At 43.5% G+C, this 23,205-nt stretch overlaps 1 protein-coding gene across 3 annotated transcripts; it reads right to left on the bottom strand.

The window, feature by feature from the left end:
* Nucleotides 1-24: 24 nt before the first annotated feature.
* Nucleotides 25-20,257, bottom strand: bcl3 (BCL3 transcription coactivator). Of its 3 annotated transcripts, none has more exons than XM_023980062.2 (9): nucleotides 18,747-20,257; nucleotides 18,079-18,238; nucleotides 7,885-7,993; nucleotides 3,832-4,033; nucleotides 3,180-3,268; nucleotides 2,914-2,994; nucleotides 2,498-2,665; nucleotides 1,039-1,141; nucleotides 25-953 (listed from the first exon to the last, which is right to left on the bottom strand). In XM_023980062.2, exons 1-9 carry the CDS (start codon nucleotides 19,396-19,398, stop codon nucleotides 445-447), a joined length of 2,073 nt encoding a protein of 690 aa, XP_023835830.1. In that variant the 5' UTR covers nucleotides 19,399-20,257; the 3' UTR covers nucleotides 25-444. The 3 variants fall into 3 exon arrangements, with proteins under 3 accessions (XP_023835830.1, XP_023990672.1, XP_023835831.1); XM_024134904.2 differs by having other exon boundaries at nucleotides 19,071-20,257; XM_023980063.2 differs by having other exon boundaries at nucleotides 2,914-2,991; nucleotides 18,747-20,256.
* Between the last annotated feature and the right edge of the window lie 2,948 nt (nucleotides 20,258-23,205).

The raw sequence follows: 23,205 nt of genomic DNA, 5'->3' as shown, positions 1-23,205 counted from the left end.
AAGAAATAGCAGTGCATAGGAAAATAACTTAATGTAGAAAAATATTTATCAATTATACATATTATTCAAAGTAAACCAGAAAAGAAAAAGCATCATGAATTTCAATTAAGGTGACAGCATTCAAGAACTCCAGTTTCCAAACAGCCCATCACACACGGTGATAACAGTTCTGAATTAAGTCTATTCAGGAAACTGCAATAACGTTCATTCTTCCAGTGTAGGTTTCATTGCATGTGGATTTGTAAGGAGACTAATGCAGTCACATGACAAATACATCCAGCTGAGATCTAGAGGTACATAATCATACTGGCATAGGCTCTATAGTCCAACAGTAGTAAACAAACTATCTTCTTGTTTCAAGCTCAAGTCCTTCTAGTCACCAACCAATAACTCAAACAGTGGTGGAACCTAACTCAGCAGGGACACTGAAAGCGCACCTCTTTGTCAACTGTTACCTTTGCCCATGCTGCTGCTGACACTCATGATGGAGACATCTGATTGGTCACTGCATTGGCTGGAGGGCCGGGATTGGCCAGGGGTCATTTGGGAGGCAGTAGAGACAGTGGCTGGGTAAGGGATGTTGGTGTGGAGGAGGATAAAGGGAGGCTCTGGATAAAGATGTCTCTGGACTCCAGGGGAGTAGTAGGCTAGTAAATGTCCTATAGGAGCATCAGTGATGGGGGACTGGTGGTGCATTGCTGGAGGGTAGCTGTGGGACCTTCTCTGGGCCAGGCTGATGTCCACTGCAGTCATCCTGTTAGAGTCGAGCCTCACCGGCAGCTGCTCGCTCTCCCGGATCTTCATTGGAGACTGACGGCCTGACAGGCTCTCTGCTGATTGGCTGTGAGGAGAGGGAGTGGGAGGTGCCCTGGGGGAATGGGACGAGCTGCAGTGAAGAGGCGAAGCTGTAGGAGTGGCCAATGGTGAAAGGCCTAGGCTGGGAGATGGAGAACCTGGGGACAGAGGAGGGATGTGATGAGTTAACTGTGTGCCCGAATGCATGATGCACATCAAAATACGTGCTCGTCTCACCATTACCTCTGTTCTGTGACTGGGGTGTGRTCCTGTGTGGTGAGGCTGGTACACACTGAGCTTTGGGCTGCTGGTTTCTGGAGCCCTTCCCTCGTAGTACATCTGTTACCTGAGGACAGCGATCTAAAGGGTTAGGTTACCTGAGGACACACATTAACAGTGCTGCAATGACAACTAGTGAGTTCACTGCATCTGTGGGGCCTGCTACTGAGTGATCGCATTCCTTAGATTATTTGTGTTTTATTGTTGGTACAGTTTGTTGTTGTGATGACAAGAAAATCATTATTAGGTACAGCCACTAGAGGGAKGCACCCACAAGGATTAGTTCAGTCCTATGTCCACACTATCGTTCATTTAACTTCTCTAGGATAGGGGGCAGCATTTTCACGTTTGGATGAAAAGCGTGCCCAGCGTAAACTGTCTCCTACTCAGTCCCAGATGCTAATATATGCATATTATTAGTAGTATTGGATAGAAAACACTCTGAAGTTTCTAAAACTGTTTGAAATTGTCTGTGACTATAACAGAACTTATTTGGCAGGCAAAACCCAGAGGACAAACCATTCAGATTTTTTTCTTTTGGCGGTCACTCTTTTCAATGGGTTTTCATTGGGAATACAGATTTCTAAGGGACCTTCCTGCAGTTCCTATCGCTTCCACTGGATGTCAACAGTCTTTAGAAATTGGTTGAGGTTTTTCCTTTGAGAAATTAAGAAGTAGCCATGTTCAGAATGAGGCTCCAGTGAAGTGTACTGTTTGTTAGAGGCATGTGACCAGAAAGCATGCTACACATTGTTTTCCTCCGGTATTGAACACAGATCATACCGTCTTCAATTTTATCGATTATTTACATTAAAAAATACCTAAAGTAGTTTGAAATGTTTGGACAAAGCTTACAGGTAACTTTTGAGATATTTTGTAGTCACGTTGTGCAAGTTGGAACCGGTGTTTTTCTGAATCAAACGCGCCAAATAAATGGACGTTTATCGACGGAATTAATCYAACAAAAGGACCATTTGTGATGTTTATGGGACATATTGGAGTGCCAACAGAAGAAGCTCGTCAAAGGTAAGGCATGAATTATATCTTTATCTCTGCGTTTTGTGTCGAGCCGGGAGTGTTGAAATATGATGGTCTGTGATTGTTAGCTGAGGTGCTATCCTCAGATAATAGCATTGTTTGCTTTCGCCGTAAAGCATTTTTGAAATCTGACACGTTGGCTGGATTCACAACAAGTGTAGCTTTAATTTGGTATATTGAATGTGTGATTTCARGAAAGTTAAATTTTTATAGTAATTTATTTGAATTTGGCGCTCTGCATTTTCACTGGATGTTGGCCAGGTGGGACGCTACCGTCCCACATATCCCATAGAGGTTAACCCATGTATAAAGCTATTGATTGGTGTGAAACAGAGAGAAAGATCCTCTGCCATAGATCCAGTGCATTCATTTTCTCCTCCCTCACCTTCTTGTTATTGGCCACCATCGCGGGGGTGTCATTGTGGTAGTTCTTCACACTGCTGTCGGCTCTGTTCTTCAGTAGCAGCCTGGCTGTGTCTACCTGGCCTCGCCCACAGGCACAGTGCAGGGCCGTGTTCCCACTGTACGACTGGCCATTCACATTACAGTCATTCTGATGAGGAGGGGGCAGGGAGAGAGGAAGCGGGAGATTGTTGAGAAGATGTAAAAATAAGTAACACGGTCAGTCTTGGATGGCGATGTGTAACTAAACCGAATCACTTTGAACATTTTTCTTGTAAAGCATCTTCCCAGAAAGGAAAGATAAACCTAAAGGGGAACAGGGGAGGATCTACAGACCATTTTAAATATAGATGAGCTGACTTAGAACAGCTGAGTCACATACAACACACGTAGCCTTACCTCTATGAGGAAGTGCACCATGTCCATATTGTGGTTCTCTACTGCGTGTATGAGAGGACTGTGGCCACTCTTGATGTCCTGCTTAGAGAGAGGAGAAATGGGGACACTCTGTAAAGTGGAACAGGAATTAATCTGAGTATTACCTGGTATTGAGTAATTGGATGATGCAGTAGGTTCAGTATGCCAGAATAACTCAAAGCCCATTTGAAATGGCCCAGCATTAAGGGGAGAGATGGAGAGTTAGGTAGGGGAGGAAGGTGACTGACCATAGCGTTGATGTCCGCCCCAGCATCCAGCAGCATTCTGACCAGCTCCTTGTGTCCACCCTGTACAGCTAGGTGGAGAGGGGATAGGCCTGGAGAGAGGGGGGGGCGATAAGCAGTTAGGGAGAGAATCACACGCGAACACGCTCCAGAGCCCATGTGTATTCTAGGGGTTTTCTGCTGTTTTGAGTACAAGGCAAACCAGGCTGTGCCCAGACTTGTCACACTGGCATACAGACCACAACAGCAGGAAATGCCCTATTCCCCTCTCTGCCTCACACACCCACCACCATGGGACCCACAGCATGAGTCAAACGGGGGATAATGTGTGCTACATATAACGTTAGTATCTGTGTCGCAACTCAGAAATATTCCCACATGAATATGGGAATTCCTATACATTATGTATGAATGTTGTAAACATTGTGGGGGGGGGTTACTGGCTTTATTTAGGGTAGTAGTATACATCCTAGATCTATTGTTTTAGTCATGTCTGGCATGACTACCACAAAGGAGCTGGCTGTTTCTGCTATAACATTCCAATGTGACCTAATTGACAGTCTAAGGGGAATTTATGAATTTTATTTAAATTAATCCCCTGAATTGTCTCAATTGAAACGGAATTGAGGCCAATTTAGTAGCAGTAGTAACTTACCCTCATAGTTCCTGACCTCCAGGCAAGTCAAGATGGAGGGATGGGAAAGGACCACAGAGAGGCAGGCCTGCTGGCCGTGTTCACAGCAGAGGTGGACCGTTGTCTGACCGTTACGGTCCAGAGCCTGCGGGTCAGCACCCGCACGCAGCAACGCCCCCACCAGGTGGGCCTGATGGGTAATCACAGCCAGATGAAGAGGAGTCTGAGAAAGAGGGAGATAGAAAATGTATCTTTAGACAATCATTAAACAAGAACATTTGAAAACCAGGGGCCTCAACTGTAAATTTCACACTAAATATCTGCAGTCACTATTTATGAAAAGACTGCACACGCACAAAAATATTGAGATTTATAAACTTGGCGCACGCATGTTTCCTGGTTGTGTGCCCCCTTACTCTTTCTCCTTGTAGGCCTATGCTACCTCGTGAGTATTAAACCATCACAGAAAAGGTGAGGGATTTTTTATGCAATGATCATGGAAGTGAAAAATAATAGCCCAGGAATTAGATGCCCATTTCTAATTATTTTAAAATGTAAAGATAAATTAAATAGATTCTCACTAAAGGCAAATGATTGCATCTTGTTATTAACTTGTTTATTGTTATGAATAAGCGTGTCCATCATAATACTAATCTACTTGCCTGCTTGCAATGCAATACTTCAACCACTAGAAAATGTGCATACACATGGTCTAAAGTTTGCGGAGTCATAAATTATAAATGCCAACTTTTGCGTGAACGCATGTTTGCGGGTATATTTTGAACATACGCACGGTTTATAAATGAGGTAAACCATTTTTTCTTTAACAAGAGCGGAGGAAGAATAGTGTATTACTCCTGTTAATGGTATTTCATCTCCATCCTGTTCTGCAGGGGGAAGGTCACAAGAGCTTATAAACAATGGGCTAGATAAGGTTGGGCATGCGTCCCCAAACAAACCAGAGCCGCCCAGTCAGGGCACAGAGGGCTTTCTGGCTTTATCAGCATTAGACATCGGCAGACAAAGATGAACACCACACGGGATGGTAAACACACCATCAAAGTCCAAAATACAAAACCGCTAGGAGATGAAGATACAGCCCCATAAATGTTTTTTCTTGTTTCAAAATTAGGTGCACCTAAAGTATTTGAAAGAACTAATGCTGTTTCGAACCAGGTCGAATGTGATCAATGATAAGGTTAAACCTGTTTTGGTGTCAGGAACAGACCATGTTGTGTAGGAAAGCCCGGGACCCGACCCAGGTGATTCCAGAGACATACCACTATGCAGGGGATTGCAGATTCAAATCCCTAGACGGGTTTACTGAAAGCACTTGAGCAATCCAGGATCTTCCAGAGATGGCCAATGATGAATTAATTCATAAAACCTGATTTGATAAATGTTAACTTTGTCAGTGGTCTGCAGAAAGGGTTTAGGGAAGTCACTTGATCTGGAATCTATCATTAATCATACTGAACAATCTCAGTGGTCAGGATGATAATTTAGTTTCACTTTTGATTCAGGAAAAGCACATATTTACAGTGTGTGTGTGGGGGGGGGGGHGGGGATATGTTACAGTAAAGAACAGCAGTAAAATACCAAAGCACTGGTGGGAGGAAACACTGGTGAAATGCCTCCAATGTCTCAATGCCTTCACTTCCTGAGAAAACACTTCTATTTCCCTGAATCGTCAGTTACTCATGACTGATCACACACACCCTAGTGTTTGACCTCCCATGAACTACCAACAGTCTGACTCAGTCATCTTGATCTTCCTAGAATGTCCCTGAACATGAAGCCGTAAAGGACGTAACCATCAACATGTCACAATACTTAATCAAAGGCCAAATCAAAGCTTTTATCATGGTCCAAAAACACTCAAGTTCATTGAGTTTAGTACTAGCTTCCTGTAAACCATTCCAGAAGGACAAACAAAAACAGCACAGATAAGAGGGGCAGAGTGTGGGGACGGAGAGAAGGGGGAGCATAGGGCAAGAAAGCCAGGGAGAGGAATAGCTGGAAGCAGTATAGGCAAGGGGAAAGACGGAATAAGAGGGAAAATCCCTTCCCTCTCCCCTGCTGGCTGTGTATCCACAGAGTTACATTCCAATGAAATGAGTGGATAAACCAGAAGAACAGAGGAGTGGAGGGGAGAGTTCTAGGTATGAGGAAAAGCCTTGAATGGGTGGGTGTGTGCCAGACAAGGATACAAAGAACAGGAGGAGGAGGAGGTAAAAACAATATGAGAAACTAAAGGTGTGCATAGGGTGTACTTCCTGGTATGACCTGTTAATGTTATAGTTGTGCAACTTCCCAGGAAAGACTAACAAAGGCCCTTAACATACCATGGAAGAGCTCATTCTGCTAGTTATTTTGCATAATTTATGCAATAGGAGGGGTCAACTCACAATGTACTGAGATAAGATCAGAGGGAGAGAGACAGACTAGCGCAGAAAGGGAAAGTCCCTGATTCTACCCTCTAAACCTCAGCAACAACTTATGTTGAAACAGTGCAGAGCAGGGGGGGGATCATGTGACTTCTCAGAATGAGGATACTAAGTGCACATACACATGCACTGTAGAATCCTCACACAATACACTGCATGCCACAAGCATACACACACAAAGCATAATGTACAAAGTGGCAACGGTAGTGTTAAGGACATGGTCATTCATTTGCAATATCTGAACAGTTTCCAGGGAATCTGCATAACTTAACATGGGAGTAGCATTGGCCAGAGAGAATTGGGAAGTGCACCAGCTAGTAGATGTCAGTGTTTGGTTAGTAGTAGTGACAGTGTGGGAGTATCAAACAGCTGTTTCATAGCACCAGTGCTGCAGCTGATCTGGTAGTCGCACAATGTGCACATGCAACTCAGTACTGATATTAACTCTGTCGAGCCGTTTAATTAAAGTGACCACTGAAGTATTGTTTGGACTGCACAACACATATTGAACTGCTAGAGAAAGTAGTTTTTTTGCTGACATAGTATGATTATCTGGCATTGTCAAAAGAGCTTGGCAGGCTTTATGTAAAAGTATTGTGGAGTGTGTTTAAGATTTTTATTTGGGATTACAGACTATCCTATATAGTCATTTACTTTGTAATTATCACTGCCAAATCTAATAAACAATTAGAAAATGGGTTCTCAGGCTTGGCAATAGGTCTGTGCTAGATAACAAACGACCCTATCTGGTAGTCACATCGTGGCAAGCATCTGTCTCAGCCTGGACTGAAATCTCCCCCTGGCTCCTCACATGGCACGAACGTATAGAGCCTGTCTGCTAGACTATGCACTACAGACAGGATATCACTGTAAATGCCTCAGTCTCACCTCAATGGTGAGAACACACAACAAATGGTACCGACATTATTTCTGGTAAGTGAGGAATGTGTTGTCTGAAACCCCAGTTGTGTGTGTATGAAGGGTTCAGGGTGACTTCTCTGGGGTGATTAGGCAGACTAACAGCTGCAGAGGGAATGTGGCATTGACAGGGCGTGGTGGCACGCTGGAGGGAGGAAGAGGACTCATTTGAAAGTGATGGGAAAAGGCCATGGGGCATTGATGGACTGGGAAAGGTGCAGAAGATGGAACCCAACAGAAAAGAGAACAGYCCACAAATCAACATCCCTTCAGAACACACAGCCCTGAACAAAGGATACCAATCATAGCACATCCTTCCAAGCAATAGGCTTGCGCGTGTGACTTCGGCCTGCGTTATGCACAGGTAACCAGAAACTGTACATTTCTTCTGATAACCGGCAGCCGAGAGGTGTCTGTGTACGGTAAAGAAGCTGGGTGAGGAGGAAATCAAGGACTTCCTCTTTCACACCTTTCCTTATTGTGCTCTGAAGTCTGCAGTGAGTGGCAGGTGTGTGTGTGCGTACATGTTTTCCTATATTATCAGGACCCCAATGTCCTAACATTTCACTGTAATGTCCTGAAAAGGTAGGAAAACAAATGCTCTTTTAAGCTTAAGAGTTTTGGGGTTAGGGAAAATATGATTTTTACACTCCAAAAACTCCTGACATTTCTGAAAACACAGCTGTGTGTGCTCGTGCATGTATCTCACCTGTCTCAGGTTGTTGTAGATGTCCAGGTCTGTGTGAACCAGTCCCAGGAGAAGGATCATTCTTTGGATCTGAGCGTCCTGCCCCTGCACCACTGCTATGTGAAGAGCCCTGTAACACACACACCCCCAAGTCAAAACTACACAAAAAAATAAAACATTCTTCCACACACAAATTCTGATATTTAAACCAATAAATGCACAAAATAAATTGACACACACATTCTTTTAACACAACTCCAGCATGATTGTAAAGTGGCTGCTGATATGTCCTGACACAGAAACCCCGACTAACCTTTAAGCCAGAGAAATCCTACGGACTACAAACTGACTGACACACTAACTGGCATGTGATGGCTGGCTGGCTGTGTGTAAAACCGTTACACAATTGCAGTAGAAAGTTTACACAAGCCTACAATATGTTTTGACAAATTCAGGCTAACCCATAACCTATATATTACTGAATGACCGAGTATTGGCCAACTTCACTTGACCTATGACCTGATTCTCCACAACTGACAGTTAGGCTGAGAGGAGAGCAGTGTGGTGGGTGACTCATTACAAAGCCTGTTAAACTGATCAAGGTGACTAGGAAACTGCTATTTATATGGTATGTAAAGTGAAAGAACAGAGGTCAAACATAGGAATAAGGAAGAATGACAGGAGTTCTTGAAAAAATATATTATCAGAAGCTAATTTCAGTAAACTCGTTTGGTTTGGTGTAATTTCCTGTTGTGTGACAATGGCACAGCCCTCTGTATTGGGGAAGATAATCACCATTAAACCATTAGAACTACGGTCTCTATTAGGGGCTTTCTGTGTGTTTTCATGTCTTTCAGCTTCCTCCAATGAATATCAATCGTAAATGCAGAACAAGAGAAAAAAGGTTATGACAGGAAATTGGGTAGGGACATTTTGAGAGAATGATTTAAAAGTACCTTCACTGAGAATTTGGGTTAGCACAAATTTACGGTAATGTACTTTTTTTTGTCTACTTCCTGATCTGTTGTCCATTAAACAGAGTTACAACAGACTAAAGAACATATTGGTGTTTGGCATGTCTACCTACTGCACATACAACTAAAGACAGTCTGAGGAGATGAGTAACAACATATTTGCATACTGCAAAGAGGAAATGGAAGATAAAGAAAATAGGTAGGCCTACACACAGAGACCATCTTTCATGCATTGCTCAAAGACAGCTCTAATACAAAACAAATTTAGCAGAAAACCTTTTTAAATCTCCAGCATCTACCTTGTTGGCTTTTTAAACACTGGTCACAAATGGTACGTGCTGCAAGCCTACACAATACAAATGTTATGTCCTGAGACAAAACATTTGTCATCCTCTTTCAAAGAGTTGTGAGTTATGTCATACATTCCTCCACATAACTACACTGAACAAAAATATAAACACAACATGTAAAGTTCCATGAGCTGAAATTAAAGATCCAAGAAATGTTCCAAAATCTTATTTCTCAAATTCTTTACACATTTGTTTACATCCCTGTCAGTGGGTATTTCTTCTTTGCCAAGATAATCCATCCACGTGACAAGTGTGGGATTGATTAAACAGGATGATCAGTATCTGACCGTAAGGCGCTACATAGGGTAGTGCGTACGGCTCAATACATCACTTGGGCCAAGCTTCCTGCCATCCAGGACCTATATACCAGGCGGTGTCAGAGAAAGGCCCAAAAAATTGTCAAAGACTCCAGTCACCCTAGTCATAGACTGTTCTCTCTGCTACTGCATGGCAAGCGGTACCGGAGCGCCAAGTCTATGTCCAAAAGGCTCCTTAACAGCTTCTACCCCCAAGCTATAAGACTGCTGAACAATTTATCAAATGGCCACCCGAACTATTAACATTGACACCGCCCCCCCCCCCTTTGTTTTTACACTGCTGCTACCCCTACATATTTACTCAGTACCGGTGCCTCCTGTATATAGCCTCGTTATTGTTATGTAATTCAACTGTGTAACTTTTTATTTTTACCTTAGTAAATATTTTCTTAACTCTATTTCTTGAACTGTACTGTTGGTTARGGGCTTGTAAGTAAGCATTTCACGGTAAGGTCTACACCTGTTGTAGTTGGCGCATGTGACAAATAAAATTTGATATGGGCACCTTTTGCTTGGGACAATAAAAGGCGACTAAAATGTGCAGTTGTCACAACACAGTGCCACGGGTGTGGCACAGTGCCACGGGAGCATGCAACTGGTATGCAGACTGCAGGAATGTTCACCAGAGCTTTTGCCAGAGAATTGAATGTTCATTTCTCTACCATAAGCCACCAACGTAATTTGGTAGTATGTCCAACCAACCTCATAACGTGTATGGTGTTGTGTGGACGAGTGGTTTGCTGATGTCAATGTTGTAAATGGAGTGACGGTGGGGTTATGGTATTTTTTTTATTAACCTTTATTTAACTAGGCAAGTCAGTTAAGAACAAATTCGTACTTACAATGACGGCCTAGGAACAGTAGGTTAACTGCCTTGTTCAGGAGCAGAATGACAGATTTTTACCTTGTCAGCTCGGGGATTCAATCTTGCAACCTTTCGGTTACTAGTCCAACGCTCTAACCACTATGCTATCTGCCTCCCCGGTATGGGCAGGCATAAGCTACGGACAACAAACACAATTGAATTTTATCAATGAAAAGTTGAATAATCAGAGATACCGTGACATGATACTGAGTCCCATTGTCGTGCCATTTATCCGCCGCCATCACCTCATGTTTCAGCATGATAATGCCCCATGTCGCAAAGATCTGTACACAATTCCTGGAAGCTAAAAATGTCCCAGTTCTTCCATGGCCTGCATTCTCACTAGACATGTCACCCATAGAGCATGTTTGGGATGCTCTGGATCGATGTGTACGACATCGTCTGTTTTGTCACCAAAGCCCCATATACTACCCACCACTGCYATCTGTATGCTCTCCTTGGCTGGCCCTCACTTCAAATTCGTCGCTAAACCCACTGGCTCCAGGTCATCTATAAGTCTTTGCTAGGTAAATCTCAGCTCACTGGTCACCATAGCAGCACCCACCCGTAGCACGCGCTCCAGCAGGTATATTTTACTGGTCACCCCCAAAGCCAATTCCTCCTTTGGCTGCCTCTCCTTCCAGTTCTCTGCTGCCAATGACTGGAACGAACTGCAAAAAAAAAAATCACTGAAGCTGGAGACTCATATCTCCCTCACTAACTTTAAGCACCAGCTGTCAGAGCAGCTCACAGATCACTGCACCTGTACATAGCCCATCTGTWAATAGCTCATCCAACTACCTCATCCCCATACTGTTATTTATTTTTACTCCTTTGCACCCGAGTATCTCTACTTGCACACTCATCTTCTGTGCATCTATCACTCCAGTGTTTAATTGCTATATTATAATTATTTCAACACTATGGCCTATTTATTGCCTTACCTCCCTTATCCTACCTCATTTGCACACACTGTATATATACTTTTTCTATTGTATTATTGACTGTTTGTTTATTCCATGTGTAACTCGGTGCTGTTGTTTGTGTTGCACTGCCTTGCTTTATCTTGGCCAGGTCACAGTTGTAAATGAGAACTTGTCCTCAACTAGCCTACCTGGTTAAATAAAGGTAAAATAAAAAATAAAATTGTGTCCCAGTTCTCGCCAATATCCAGCAACTTCGCACAGACATTGAAGAGGAGTGGAACAACATTCCACAGGCCACAATCAACAGCCTGATCAACTCTGAAGGAGATGTGTTGCGCTGCACGAGGCAAATCGTAGTCACACCAGATACTGACTGGTTTTCTGATCCACGCTTCTACCTTTAAGGTATCTGTGACCAACAAATGCGTATCTGTATTCCCAGTCATGTGAAATTCATAGATTAGGGCCTAATACATTTATTTCAATTGACTGATTTCCTTATATGAACTGTAACTCGGTAAAATATTTGAAATTGTTGCATGTTGCGTTTGTATTTTTGTTCAGTAGAAATTGTAGTACTAGTCCATAGCTTGAGCCAACAATGCCCTTAGCATCAACAAATTAAACAGGTTTTTTTTTAATTAAAAAGAATTCACAACTTATGTTGGAGGGCTCGTGTGAGAGATAGGGAGAGGTCATACAGCTTAGCTCTGTTTTGCCAGGCAGAGAGAGATGGACTTGACAGCTAAAGTAATATTTGGGTGCCAAGCTGAAATATTACATTCTTTCTGAGCTTGATTAAGGCAAGTCCTAACAGAACACTTATCAGCATACGGCCTTGGGTGGATCTCAGAACTGCCTCTCTTGAAGACAGGTGCGTGCCTACCTGCACTTATGAGTAATTCAACCTAACATTATGCATTAGGAGTATATTGTGTTATACAGGGCAGTATATTACTAATACAGACTGATCATTGAGACATGATTCATCTCTGATCAACCTGTGTCACCGTAGACCTTCATATTCACACACACAGAGTGGCTGGATGGATGCATCTTTCACAAAACAATCACAACACAACACGTACAATGCATAGCACAGGTGTGGAGATATGTGGTAACATTATACAGAGCCTGAGGTTTGGAGGTGGGTGTTTGACTGATGTCAATGCAGAAGGCAGTTCTAACCAATCACAACCAGCCATCTCATCCGTGTAGCTAGTGTAACACAGACCAAAACATGTCAACAAACCATAGCCAATACAACCTTGTTTTCCTCATTTCTTATTCAACTTGAGTAAACAAATCTTTCACAGACACAATAGGGATGACAGTTTGTCTTTGTAATTGAAACCCATCTCCATACAAGTGTAGTTCTAACCGGCACGGTGGTGACTGGTGCAACTGAAGATGACCACAAGACAGTCTCATAACAATAAAACGTGTGACAGTGTTGATGCTCCTCTCTCGCAATCTGACCTGACTAACGGCCATACAGCACAGTGAAGCCACTCAGCCGTCTGATCAGTGTGAAAAGCAGAACTTGTGTTTGGCCGTGTATGTCGGTTCTTTCCTCAAAGCTCCCCTTTCCGGTAAGTGAGAACCACCCATCACCACACACCGTACAAATACCCCTGACCACGTTCACAAGTGTATCTGTTGTAGGGCTGACCCCATTTAGTCGACTTGTTGATTGTTTGGTCGATAGGCTGTTGGTCGACCAACATTTTTTTAGTTGAGCAATATAAAATAAAAATTATGGCAAAAGAAACTTGTCGGATTCACATCTGTCTCAGTGGACTAATCCATTCCGGAGGCCGCGGGGATTGCTCATTAGTATCACCAGTAGTACATTTACCTTTAATTTCRCTAATTTCTAGTCTACAATGTTTTATGGTAATTTTTGTTCAATGCATTCAATATATTATTACTACAGTCTTTTACCATTCTCATTGTCAGAGTGGACACGTTGTTTGAGGAACGCACAACCTAGGCTACACTTCTGAGGAACATGTTTTGGTTTATTTCATTCCATTTAGGAGTTGTCAATTTACTCATTGTAATTTGTAGCGCTTCAGTCAATATTGGGTAAGGACGAGCACCTGATTATACATACAAGTAGGCCTAGGCTACCTGGTCTGCGCGCAAATGTAGGCCTATAAATGTGCCCATTTGGGGATCTGATAGTATTTCTGATTGTCTTACCTCACCACCACAGTAGAACTTCTGAAAGTAATTTTTTCTTCACCTCAAACAGTGAGTAAACTAAGTCTGTTTTTACATCCATTGAGAATATCAAGGTCACCCTCAACTTAGCCTATTTGAAAAATATTTTCAGCACTCTTCGATAACCACTCAGCATGAAAGGGGGAAAAAATGTCATGCTCTGATCCGGTAAAAACATCATAAAATAAGCGTACCTGATTACTACTTATCCCTTGCGCAAATAGCCTAGAGCTAAGTCCTTCTGGAGCTCACAGTAGAGGCACTTCATTACCGTCTTCATTTACCTAAAAAACCCACCAGATCAACATTAGCACTCAAGTGATTACAGTGATAATAGGTAATCCATCAAAAAACTGACTAGGTTCTCCCATGCAGTGAGGAAGCAGAATTAATGAATATGCAGCAGTCTTTTCGTCACGTAGTAAACATGTATTTGTGGAGTATGTGAGTAGACGACAAACATGCATTATTGCAGCACAATGAGGATGGCAACAGTTCTGATTAAAAAGATGAGTATTTGCGAGGTGCCTCTCCTAACATTCCTCAAAAAGCTATCAAACACCTAACTGACCTAGTAACAGGTGTCTCCATTCAGTGCAATGGTGAGATTATCACACACTTGAACAAGGTTCCCCTCTCTCTCTCTCTTTCTCTCAAGATGAAACTGTGCGCTCTCCTGTTCCTGGAAGTGGAGCAGACCACAGCCCCAGATAACCCAAAGCACACTGACGCAGGAGCGCTGGGCCGCACTCAAACACACACTGAGTGACACAGAGACTGGCAGTGGCATACATGCGGTATCCTGTTTGGGGGGAGGTGAGGGAATGCGGGTTGCTGTGGCCATCAGACCACCTGAGAGAGCGATGACTTTAAGACAGGTGTATTAAACAAAAGGGAACCAGAAACACACCACAGTCCAACTTACAACACATCCTTTTCAGAAACCATTTTAGTCCTTTTCAAAAAGGATTTAAGTCATTAGCAGGTGTTGGCAGCCAGAATGCATCCATTTCTTACTTTTTGCAAACTGGACCCCAGTGGGAATTGAACCAACTCTGACATTACAAGCACCAAGCTCTACCAACTGAGCCACATGAGACACCCTGAGACTGGAGCCTGACATAGCCTTTATGGTTGCCTGTTCATTTTAGATATGTTTTTTGATTGATCTTTAATGCACTGGTCTTTTAGTTGTTCCAAAGGTCAAAACCAAAACGTTTGGTCCTGGCCTTTGGAACAGATTGCCGGAGGATCTGAGGGCAGGCCTCAGAAACTGGAGACATTTTTAAGAAAAATCTTAAGACATAAGTAAAAGCAAGGCTAAAAAGGTTAACTTCTTAATAGGGGGCGCTGTTTTCACTTTGGGAAAAAATCGTGCCCAAATTAAACGGCCTCGTACTCTGTTCTAGATCATACGATATGCATATTATTATTACTATTGGATAGAAAACACTCTGAAGTTTCTAAAACTGTTTGAATTATATCTGTGAGTAAAACAGAACTCATTTGGCAGCAAACTTCCAAACAGGAAGTGAAAATTCTGAAAATGGGTGTCTGTGTAAGGCCTTGCCTATTCAATTGCCTTATATTTATGGATCTGTATGCACTTCATACGCCTTCCACTAGATGTCAACAGGCAGTAGAATGTTGAATGAGGTGTCTAGCTTGATGTGAGACCGAATGAGAGCTTTTGGAGTGACAGGTCCGCCATATTGGCAGTATTTTGCTGCGCACTAGAGAGCACCATATTCTTTTCTGAAATGCGTTAGGTAGACACAACGAAATGCTCCGTCTTGGACGTTATTGGATACATATGAGAAGAGGTTAGAGGTTTTAAGGCTCTTTTAGTCATACAATAAAAAAATAAAATAATGGTATACCATTCTATATTTATTTTAAATATTTATTTTAATCAATTAGTCTCATGTCCACTTATTTTATTATTGTTTTACCATTTTATTTGTTAAGCACTTTGAAATGCAAATGTATCCTCTAAGAAATGTGCTATATAAATAAAGTTTGATTTGATTTTTGCCATGGCAGCACTATAGCTACTTCCTCCAGTTTATTGACCCCTCCCCTACCTACATGTCTGCATAGATTGGATGCATATCCCTGGCCAAGCATAGCGGTGAGCCAAAGTTGTTGGGTACTATACATGTGGTTTGCAATATACTGCTGAACAAACTTCATCCCCACCTGTATTATATAAGCATGACAATACCCATCACAAATACATTGTGTACTGTCCCCATGTTACTGCACTGACTGCACAGCTGTCTCTCATTCAAGCAGCTAGAAGGACAATGAACAAGGGAGAATGAGACAGGGGTGAGAGAAACAGGGGAGTGTGTGATAGAGGGGTGAGAGAATGAGAGATAAGCAGGGAAGATCAAAAGAAAAAGCGAGAGAAATAAAGACCCAGAGAGGGAGGGAGAGAGAGAAAAAGCGGTAAATGAGGAAGTGAGGAGCGGATGTTTGGGTTTTTGAGCTCATTCATTTAAAAACACAGAGAAATGAAAACAGAGAGATACAGAAAGACCTGAGAAAACCGCAGTCACACATTGAGAGGCGCACGCTCAGAGGTTTTCCCGAAACTGAGGGGCTCAGAGGCGATGAGAACTGAGGATTAACACCCCATTGACGTAAGCACGCACATACACAGACACACTTGGGGATGGTGGGGGGCTGAGAAGCAGCACTGTCTTTCTGCTGAAATCTAACTTTTCATCAGACAGACCACAATACAAGTTGGTACCAGCCAGGGAAATGTACTTCTTTACAGTCTACCACTTCATCAAGTAGTTTGACTTCATAAGAATAACACCCAAACATGAGAACAGCACCCAAAAGCCCCAGCACAACCGCCTAGGTCCTGTTTGATTTTTTAAAAATGTATATTTTAAAGATGTATATTTTTTTTAAAGCCACAAAAAAAAAAACGAGCATTGAAATGCAAATGACCTTTTATACGGATACATTTTCTTAAACATCTTGTGATCAAATGGCAAGGTGTTTTCTTCCTGATTGATTTCAGTGCTGGTCCCTGGGCTCTATATCACATGAAATCATCCCAAGCGGAACTGCTGTGTCTCGAAACCCACAGCCAGGTCTGCACTTTCTCGATCATGTGTTTGTTGTGATGGGATGCAAATGAGTGACACACAGCACTTAAACTACAGGAACATGACTTTGCAATGCCATTCTTGGATGGACTTATGATTTCAGTCACATGAGTGTTTTTGTATCGTCCTCGCATTTCTGTCAGTGAACGGGTGAGTGCTCAGGTGTTGAAGGTCGGAGAGGGCATCGGTGCGTGAGGTTGGTATTAACATGTGATTGAATGTACCCCACCCACTCCTTAACCTCTAACATAAGGTGACCAGACGTCCCCGATTTCCCGGGGACAGTCCCCGACTAGTATTGGAAATGTCCCTGATTATCCCCCAGAAAGAAAAGCAACTCTGAAGTTAAATTGAGGCTGATATTTCAGTAATCAAAAGCTGTATGCAATCAGATTTCAATGTAAAATTTGTCTCACCACTTGTATCAAACTTGTTTGCTCCCTTCTATGAGAACATTTGGTCAGTGATACATTGTAACAACCGCATGAACAACCATGCCCATAGCCAGGAAACCTTTCCAACAGCATAGGCTACCAAACTGGGGTGATTCAAAAATGACCACGGTAGGCTAAAATTAAGAAACATTTGAGGGGTTAATCAATTTCTGTGTTATAAATAATTAAAGTATTTGAAAAGGACTGTAGCGGAAATGTATAGTTAAAAATAGTTCCATTGGTGGCCTCCCGAGTGGTGCAGTGGTCCCGAATCCGTACGGGAGTAGCAGCGATGGGGCAGGACTGTAACTACCAATTGGGGAGAAAAAGGGATATAAATAAAAATAATATTTTTACAAAAAATAATAATTCCATGGGATATTTTAATCTTCTTAGTAATTTTTTGTTGTGTGATGTTATCTGGTCACCTTACTCTAATAGTCATCCCAGCCTCCCAGAGGCAAGCCTGTGTCTCATATGAAGACTCACACAAACAATGCAAACAGACACAGAACATGACACACACACACACAGTACAGATCACAGAGGTCAAGTTCCATCCCAGAATCCCCCTCACCCAGTGACACTGTCACTGAGCAGCAGAGCAGAGAATTGACTCCATTAATCATTACAGAGACAGGAAGTGAAACGAAGGTAAAGAATGTGGTGGGGTGGGGTAAGGGTACACACAGCACACTCCTCTCTCACCACCAACACCCCTCACAGCCAGGTGAATCATAGACCAAAACAAACAAACAAGACTGTGTGACATCTCCTCTCCCTCCAACACATACCTAACTTATCAGGGTCATATGTAAAAAAAATATTGAAATGGAAAACAAAAATGACTTACTGAACTCAACCCAGTCCATAGCTCCTAGCAGGAAGTCAGGGTTAGTAAGGAACCCTTATAGGGCAACAGTACTACTCTAGGCCCCATCTGCTACATGAGACTAACTGAAGTTCAATGCATGTAGGGTTTTCAAAAACAAACATACGTGTCGCCATCGTTGTCTTGGCGCGTCGCCAGGGCAACATCTGCCAGCAGGTGTTCGGTGTGTCCCGGGTAAAGAGAGGACTGGAGGTGAGAGACAGGCACGTTCACAACCAGCGGTGACCTGCTGGGCCAGGAGTAGAATGGGTACCCTGGATAGGGATCTGGGTGACAGAGGGAGGGAGGGAGGGGGCAGATAGAGAGAGATGTTTGGTACAATGCCATGAAATAAGGAAATTACAGGTGACCCATTGACATGTTTTGCAAGTTTTTAAATCATTTATCGCTGGAAGGTCTGGCAAAACAGTTTCTCAATGACTGGGGTTCAAAAGCAGGACTAACCATCACTGCACAATGACACACACACTATGGCCTCTCACTCTGGCGAAGTTCTATGAAGGAACATTCCACAGAGAGAATCCGTTTCTGACTCAAAGGCAAATGACCACTAACTTCAGAAGTATATTCTCTTTCAAACCAATAACTTTGATTATAGTCAAATTAATACAGTTATAACATGACTGTCTGATGTGATTACGCATTTTGTTTTGCTCTATTAGGAGAAAAAAAACTGAAAATGCGATAGGATAAACTTTGAATAATAATGTAATGGCCTGTACACTTTCATTTGAATATTTTTTCACTTGTCTTTTGCCAGGGCGACTAACTTACAGTAAGGACGGGGTGCTTGCATTGAACGAACCGGATCGATGCTTTGGTGTTCATTGTCAAAACCGCTGGCGGCGGACAATTGTCTGTGTGAGACCGATGCCAGGGTACCAATGCTCTCATCGTCGTAGCTCTTTAATAAAATATTTGGAGGACTCGGTCTGCAGCACAAGTCTTTGTTTTTGTAGGGGGATAAGCGCTCCTCTCTCCCGGGTGGGGTACGTGACTGTTCCGGCGTCTCCCATTCAGAAGGAAATGGACGTTTCCTAAAAGGAAGCCACGAGGAAGATATGTTCTGTGTTCGTGTGTCTGTTGTGCTGCTCTCACCAGGGTTCGGAGTGAATGGCGTGTGAGAAGTTGCAGCTGGGGAGTGTTTTTTCTCCAGAAAAGCCGGGTTTCCCGTTTTCACAGGAGGTTTTATCAACGATACTCCACAACGATGCTCCAGCGGCTCCACTGTGTGGCTGGGATTTCCGTTTGGACAGTCACCCTCGGTGAGGGGGGCAGCGGGATACTGCATTCTTACACTGACGGAGCGACCTTTGCTGGTGGGAGTCCTATCGGCGCCGCTCCCACGCTCCCTCGTTGTGGTGCTCAGATCCAGCGGCGCTGTGGGTTGAGTCTGGTGACCGTTCATGGTCATGGTCCTCGGCATGAACACGAATCAAGTATCCTGGAATCAGCCTCGGGTGTTTGTCGTCTCAAAACATAGCAGTGATTCAAATGTCAATTCAATGTATGTTTTCTATAGCCTAGGCACAGTCTCCTTCTCCACGAAAATATGCAAATGTTGTTTTGCATTGGGAGTTTAATAATGTAATTTGCCATGCCAATACAAGAATGGCTCGAGGCTATTCTCCAAATCCATAAATGTTCCTTTTGAGAAAATTAGTGTAAACTGATACTAATTTAAGTTTCTTAAATTAATTAAATCACACAACTGACTTGTAGTAAATGTTCAGAATGATAAATAAGACTTTTGAATAACCTAACTGACGGTAACACACCTGCAATATAACTGCAGGTAGTAGGCAATTGAAGAAAATCAATAGGCTATTATGTTCCTTCTTTTATAGCAACGAATCAAATAGTCCGTAAACTCTGTCTCTCTCTCTCTCATTCACATAACCAAATCCGCGAAACTGGGGCTTTCCCTTTCGTATAAGAATTAACTCTTTACCTTCCTGTTTGCAAACTGAAACAGTGCGCTCTGACGGTCTACTTTTTAAAACTAACACCTTTAAGATATTAAAGGTTTAGTGTAGCCTACGTAACTGAAGTGTTCAATGTTAATTAAGGCATATATGATTGATTTAATTCACTTAATGTTAGAATTCCTGTTTTACCCCGGTTTAGGCTATGGATTAATCTAGTATGTCAACGATGCCAAATGTTTTTTTTCTGATTTGAATTTAGGACTAGCACAAACGCTGCTAGAGATGGCAAAATGACACGCAATCCTCGAATTCTGCATAGAGCGCATTTGGCACCAGGAAGTTGTGAGGAAAAAAAGGTTTGCATGTGATCTAATCCAGGGATTTCAAACTCATTTCATGGAGGGTTTAGTGTCTGCAGTTTTTTTACTTTCAATTAAGCAATAGATAACCAGGTGTTGGGAGTTCCTTACTAAATAGTGACCTTGATTCATCAATCAAGTACAATAGAGGAGAGAAAACACTCAGCCCTCCATGGAATGAGTTTGACACCTGTGATCTAATCGGTTGATCATATGGTGTTGTCAGTGTCATTCCACTAGTTTCCCAAGGTTTACCAATTCAGCGGGATCTCCCCATAGTTGATAGGCCTATTGGGGATAAACTCATATCCTGTAGCAGTAACTGGATGGAGCATTGACTGGAGAAAATAACCTTCTGGGCGGTGAGCCACCTGGAGGTTTGCCAGTTCGAATCCCGGGTCAGACAGGGGGAAATCTGTGGCTAAGGCTAATCTGAAAACAAAACTCCCTAAATTCTATCAGCATATCGATTGTGCTACCAGGGCTGGTAAAACCCTGGATCATTGTTATTCTAACTTCCGCGACGCATATAAGGCCCTCCCCCGCCCTCCTTTCGGAAAAGCTGACCACGACTCCATTTTGTTGCTTCCAGCCTACAAACAGAAACTAAAACAAGAAGCTCCAGCGCTCAGGTCTGTTCAACGCTGGTCCGAACAATCTGATTCCACGCTTCAAGACTGCTTCGATCACGTGGGTTGGGATATGTTCCGCATTGCGTCCAACAACAACATTGACGAATACGCTGATTCGGTGAAGCGAGTTCATTAGAAAGTCATCGGCGACGTAATACCCACAGCAACGATTAAAACATTCCCAAACCAGAAACCGTGGATTGATGGCAGCATTCGCGTGAAACTGAAAGCGCGAACCACTGCTTTTAACCAGGGCAAGGTGACCGGAAACATGACCGAATACAAACAGTGTAGCTATTCCCTCCGCAAGGCAATCAAACAGCTAAGTGCCAGTATAGAGACAAAGTAGAGTCGCAATTCAACAGCTCAGACACAGAGGTATGTGGCAGGGTCTACAGTCAATCACGGATTACAAAAAGAAAACCAGCCCCGTCGCGGACCAGGATGTTTTGCTCCCAGACAGACTAAATAACTTTTTTGCTCGCTTTGAGAACAATACGTGCCACTGACACGGCCCGCTACTAAAACCTGCAGGCTCTCCTTCACTGCAGCCAAGGTGAGTAAAACATTTAAACGTGTTAACCCTCGCAAGGCTGCAGGCCCAGACGGCATTCCCAGCCGCGTCCTCAGAGCATGCGCAGACCGCTGGCTGGTGTGTTTACGAACATATTCAATCAATCTGTAACAGTCGTCATATTCGTTCTCCTCCTCAGACGAGGAGGAGCATGGCTCGGACCAACACGCAGCGAGGTATGTAGACATAAAGAATTTATTAGACAAGACGAACACTGACACGAACTATACTTGATCATTTACAAAATAACACAAACGACGTAGACTCCTGAACATGAGACTACATAATAACGAAGAACGCACGAACAGGAAAGAACGAACGAATGAGACGAGACAGTACGTGTGGTGCAACAAACACAGACCAGCAACAATCACCCACAAACAAACAGTGAGAACAGCTACCTTAAATATGGTTCTCAATCAGAGGAAACGTCAAACACCTGCCTCTAATTGAGACATATCAGGCAACACATTTAACCCAACATAGAAACACTTAACATAGAATGCCACCCCAACTCACGCCCTGACAACTAAACAATACAAAAACAAGGAAACAGGTCAGGAACGTGACACAATCCTTATCCCAGTCTGCTGTTCCCACATGCTTCAAGAGGCACCATTGTTCCTGTTCCCAAGAAGCTAAGGTAACTGAGCTAAACGACTACCGCCCCGTAGCACTCACTTCCGTCATCATGAAGTGCTTTGAGAGACTAGTCAAGGACCATATCACCTCACCTACCTGACACCCTAGACCACTCCAATAGGTCCACAGACGACGCAATCGCAACCAACACTGCACACTGCCTAACCCATTGGACAGAGGAATACCTATGTAGATGCTGTTCATCGACTACAGCTCGCATTAACCATAGTACCATACAACTCGTCATCAAGCTCGACCTGTCGACCGCCTGTGCAAACTGGTATGACTTCCTGACGGGCCGCCCCAGGTGGTGAGGGTAGGTAACAACATCTCCACCCGCTGATCCTCAACACTGGGGCCCCACAAGGGTGCGTTCTGAGCCCTCTCCTGTACTCCCTGTTCACCACGACTGCGTGCCATGCACCGCTCCAACTCAATCATCAAGTTTGCGGACGACACTACAGTTGGTGGTCTGATTACCACAACTACGAGACGGCCTACAGGGAGGAGGTGAGGGCCCTCGGAGTGTGGTGTAGGAAATAACCTCACACTCACACGTCAACAAAACAAAGGAGATGATTGTGGACTTCAGGAAACAGCAGAGGGAGCACCCCCTATCCACATCGACGGGACGTAGTGGAGAGGGTAGTAAGTTTTAAGTTCCTCTGGGTACACATCACGGACAAACTGAATTGGTCCCACCACACAGACAGCGTTGTGAAGGCGCAGCAGCGCCTCTTCAACCTCAGCAGGCTAAAGAAATTTGGCTTGTCACCAAAAGCACTCACAAACTCTACAGATGCACAATCGAGAGCATCCTGTTGGGATGTATCACGCCTGGTACGGCAACTGCTCCGCCCACAACCGTAAGGCTCTCCAGAGGGTAGTGAGGTCTGCACAACGCCATCACCGGGGGCAAACTACTGCCTCCAGACACCTACACCACCGATGTCACAGGAAGGCCATAAAGATCATCAAGGACAACACACACCCGAGCCACTACTGTTCACCCCGCTATCATCCAGAAGGCGAGGTCAGTACAGGTGCATCAAAGCAGGGACCGAGAGACTGAAAAACAGCTTCTATCTCAAGGCCATC

This window comes from Salvelinus sp. IW2-2015, linkage group LG35, assembly GCF_002910315.2.
Source record: "Salvelinus sp. IW2-2015 linkage group LG35, ASM291031v2, whole genome shotgun sequence".
NCBI classification, from domain to species: domain Eukaryota; kingdom Metazoa; phylum Chordata; class Actinopteri; order Salmoniformes; family Salmonidae; genus Salvelinus; species Salvelinus sp. IW2-2015.
This window is presented reverse-complemented; position numbering and strand designations above follow the sequence as displayed.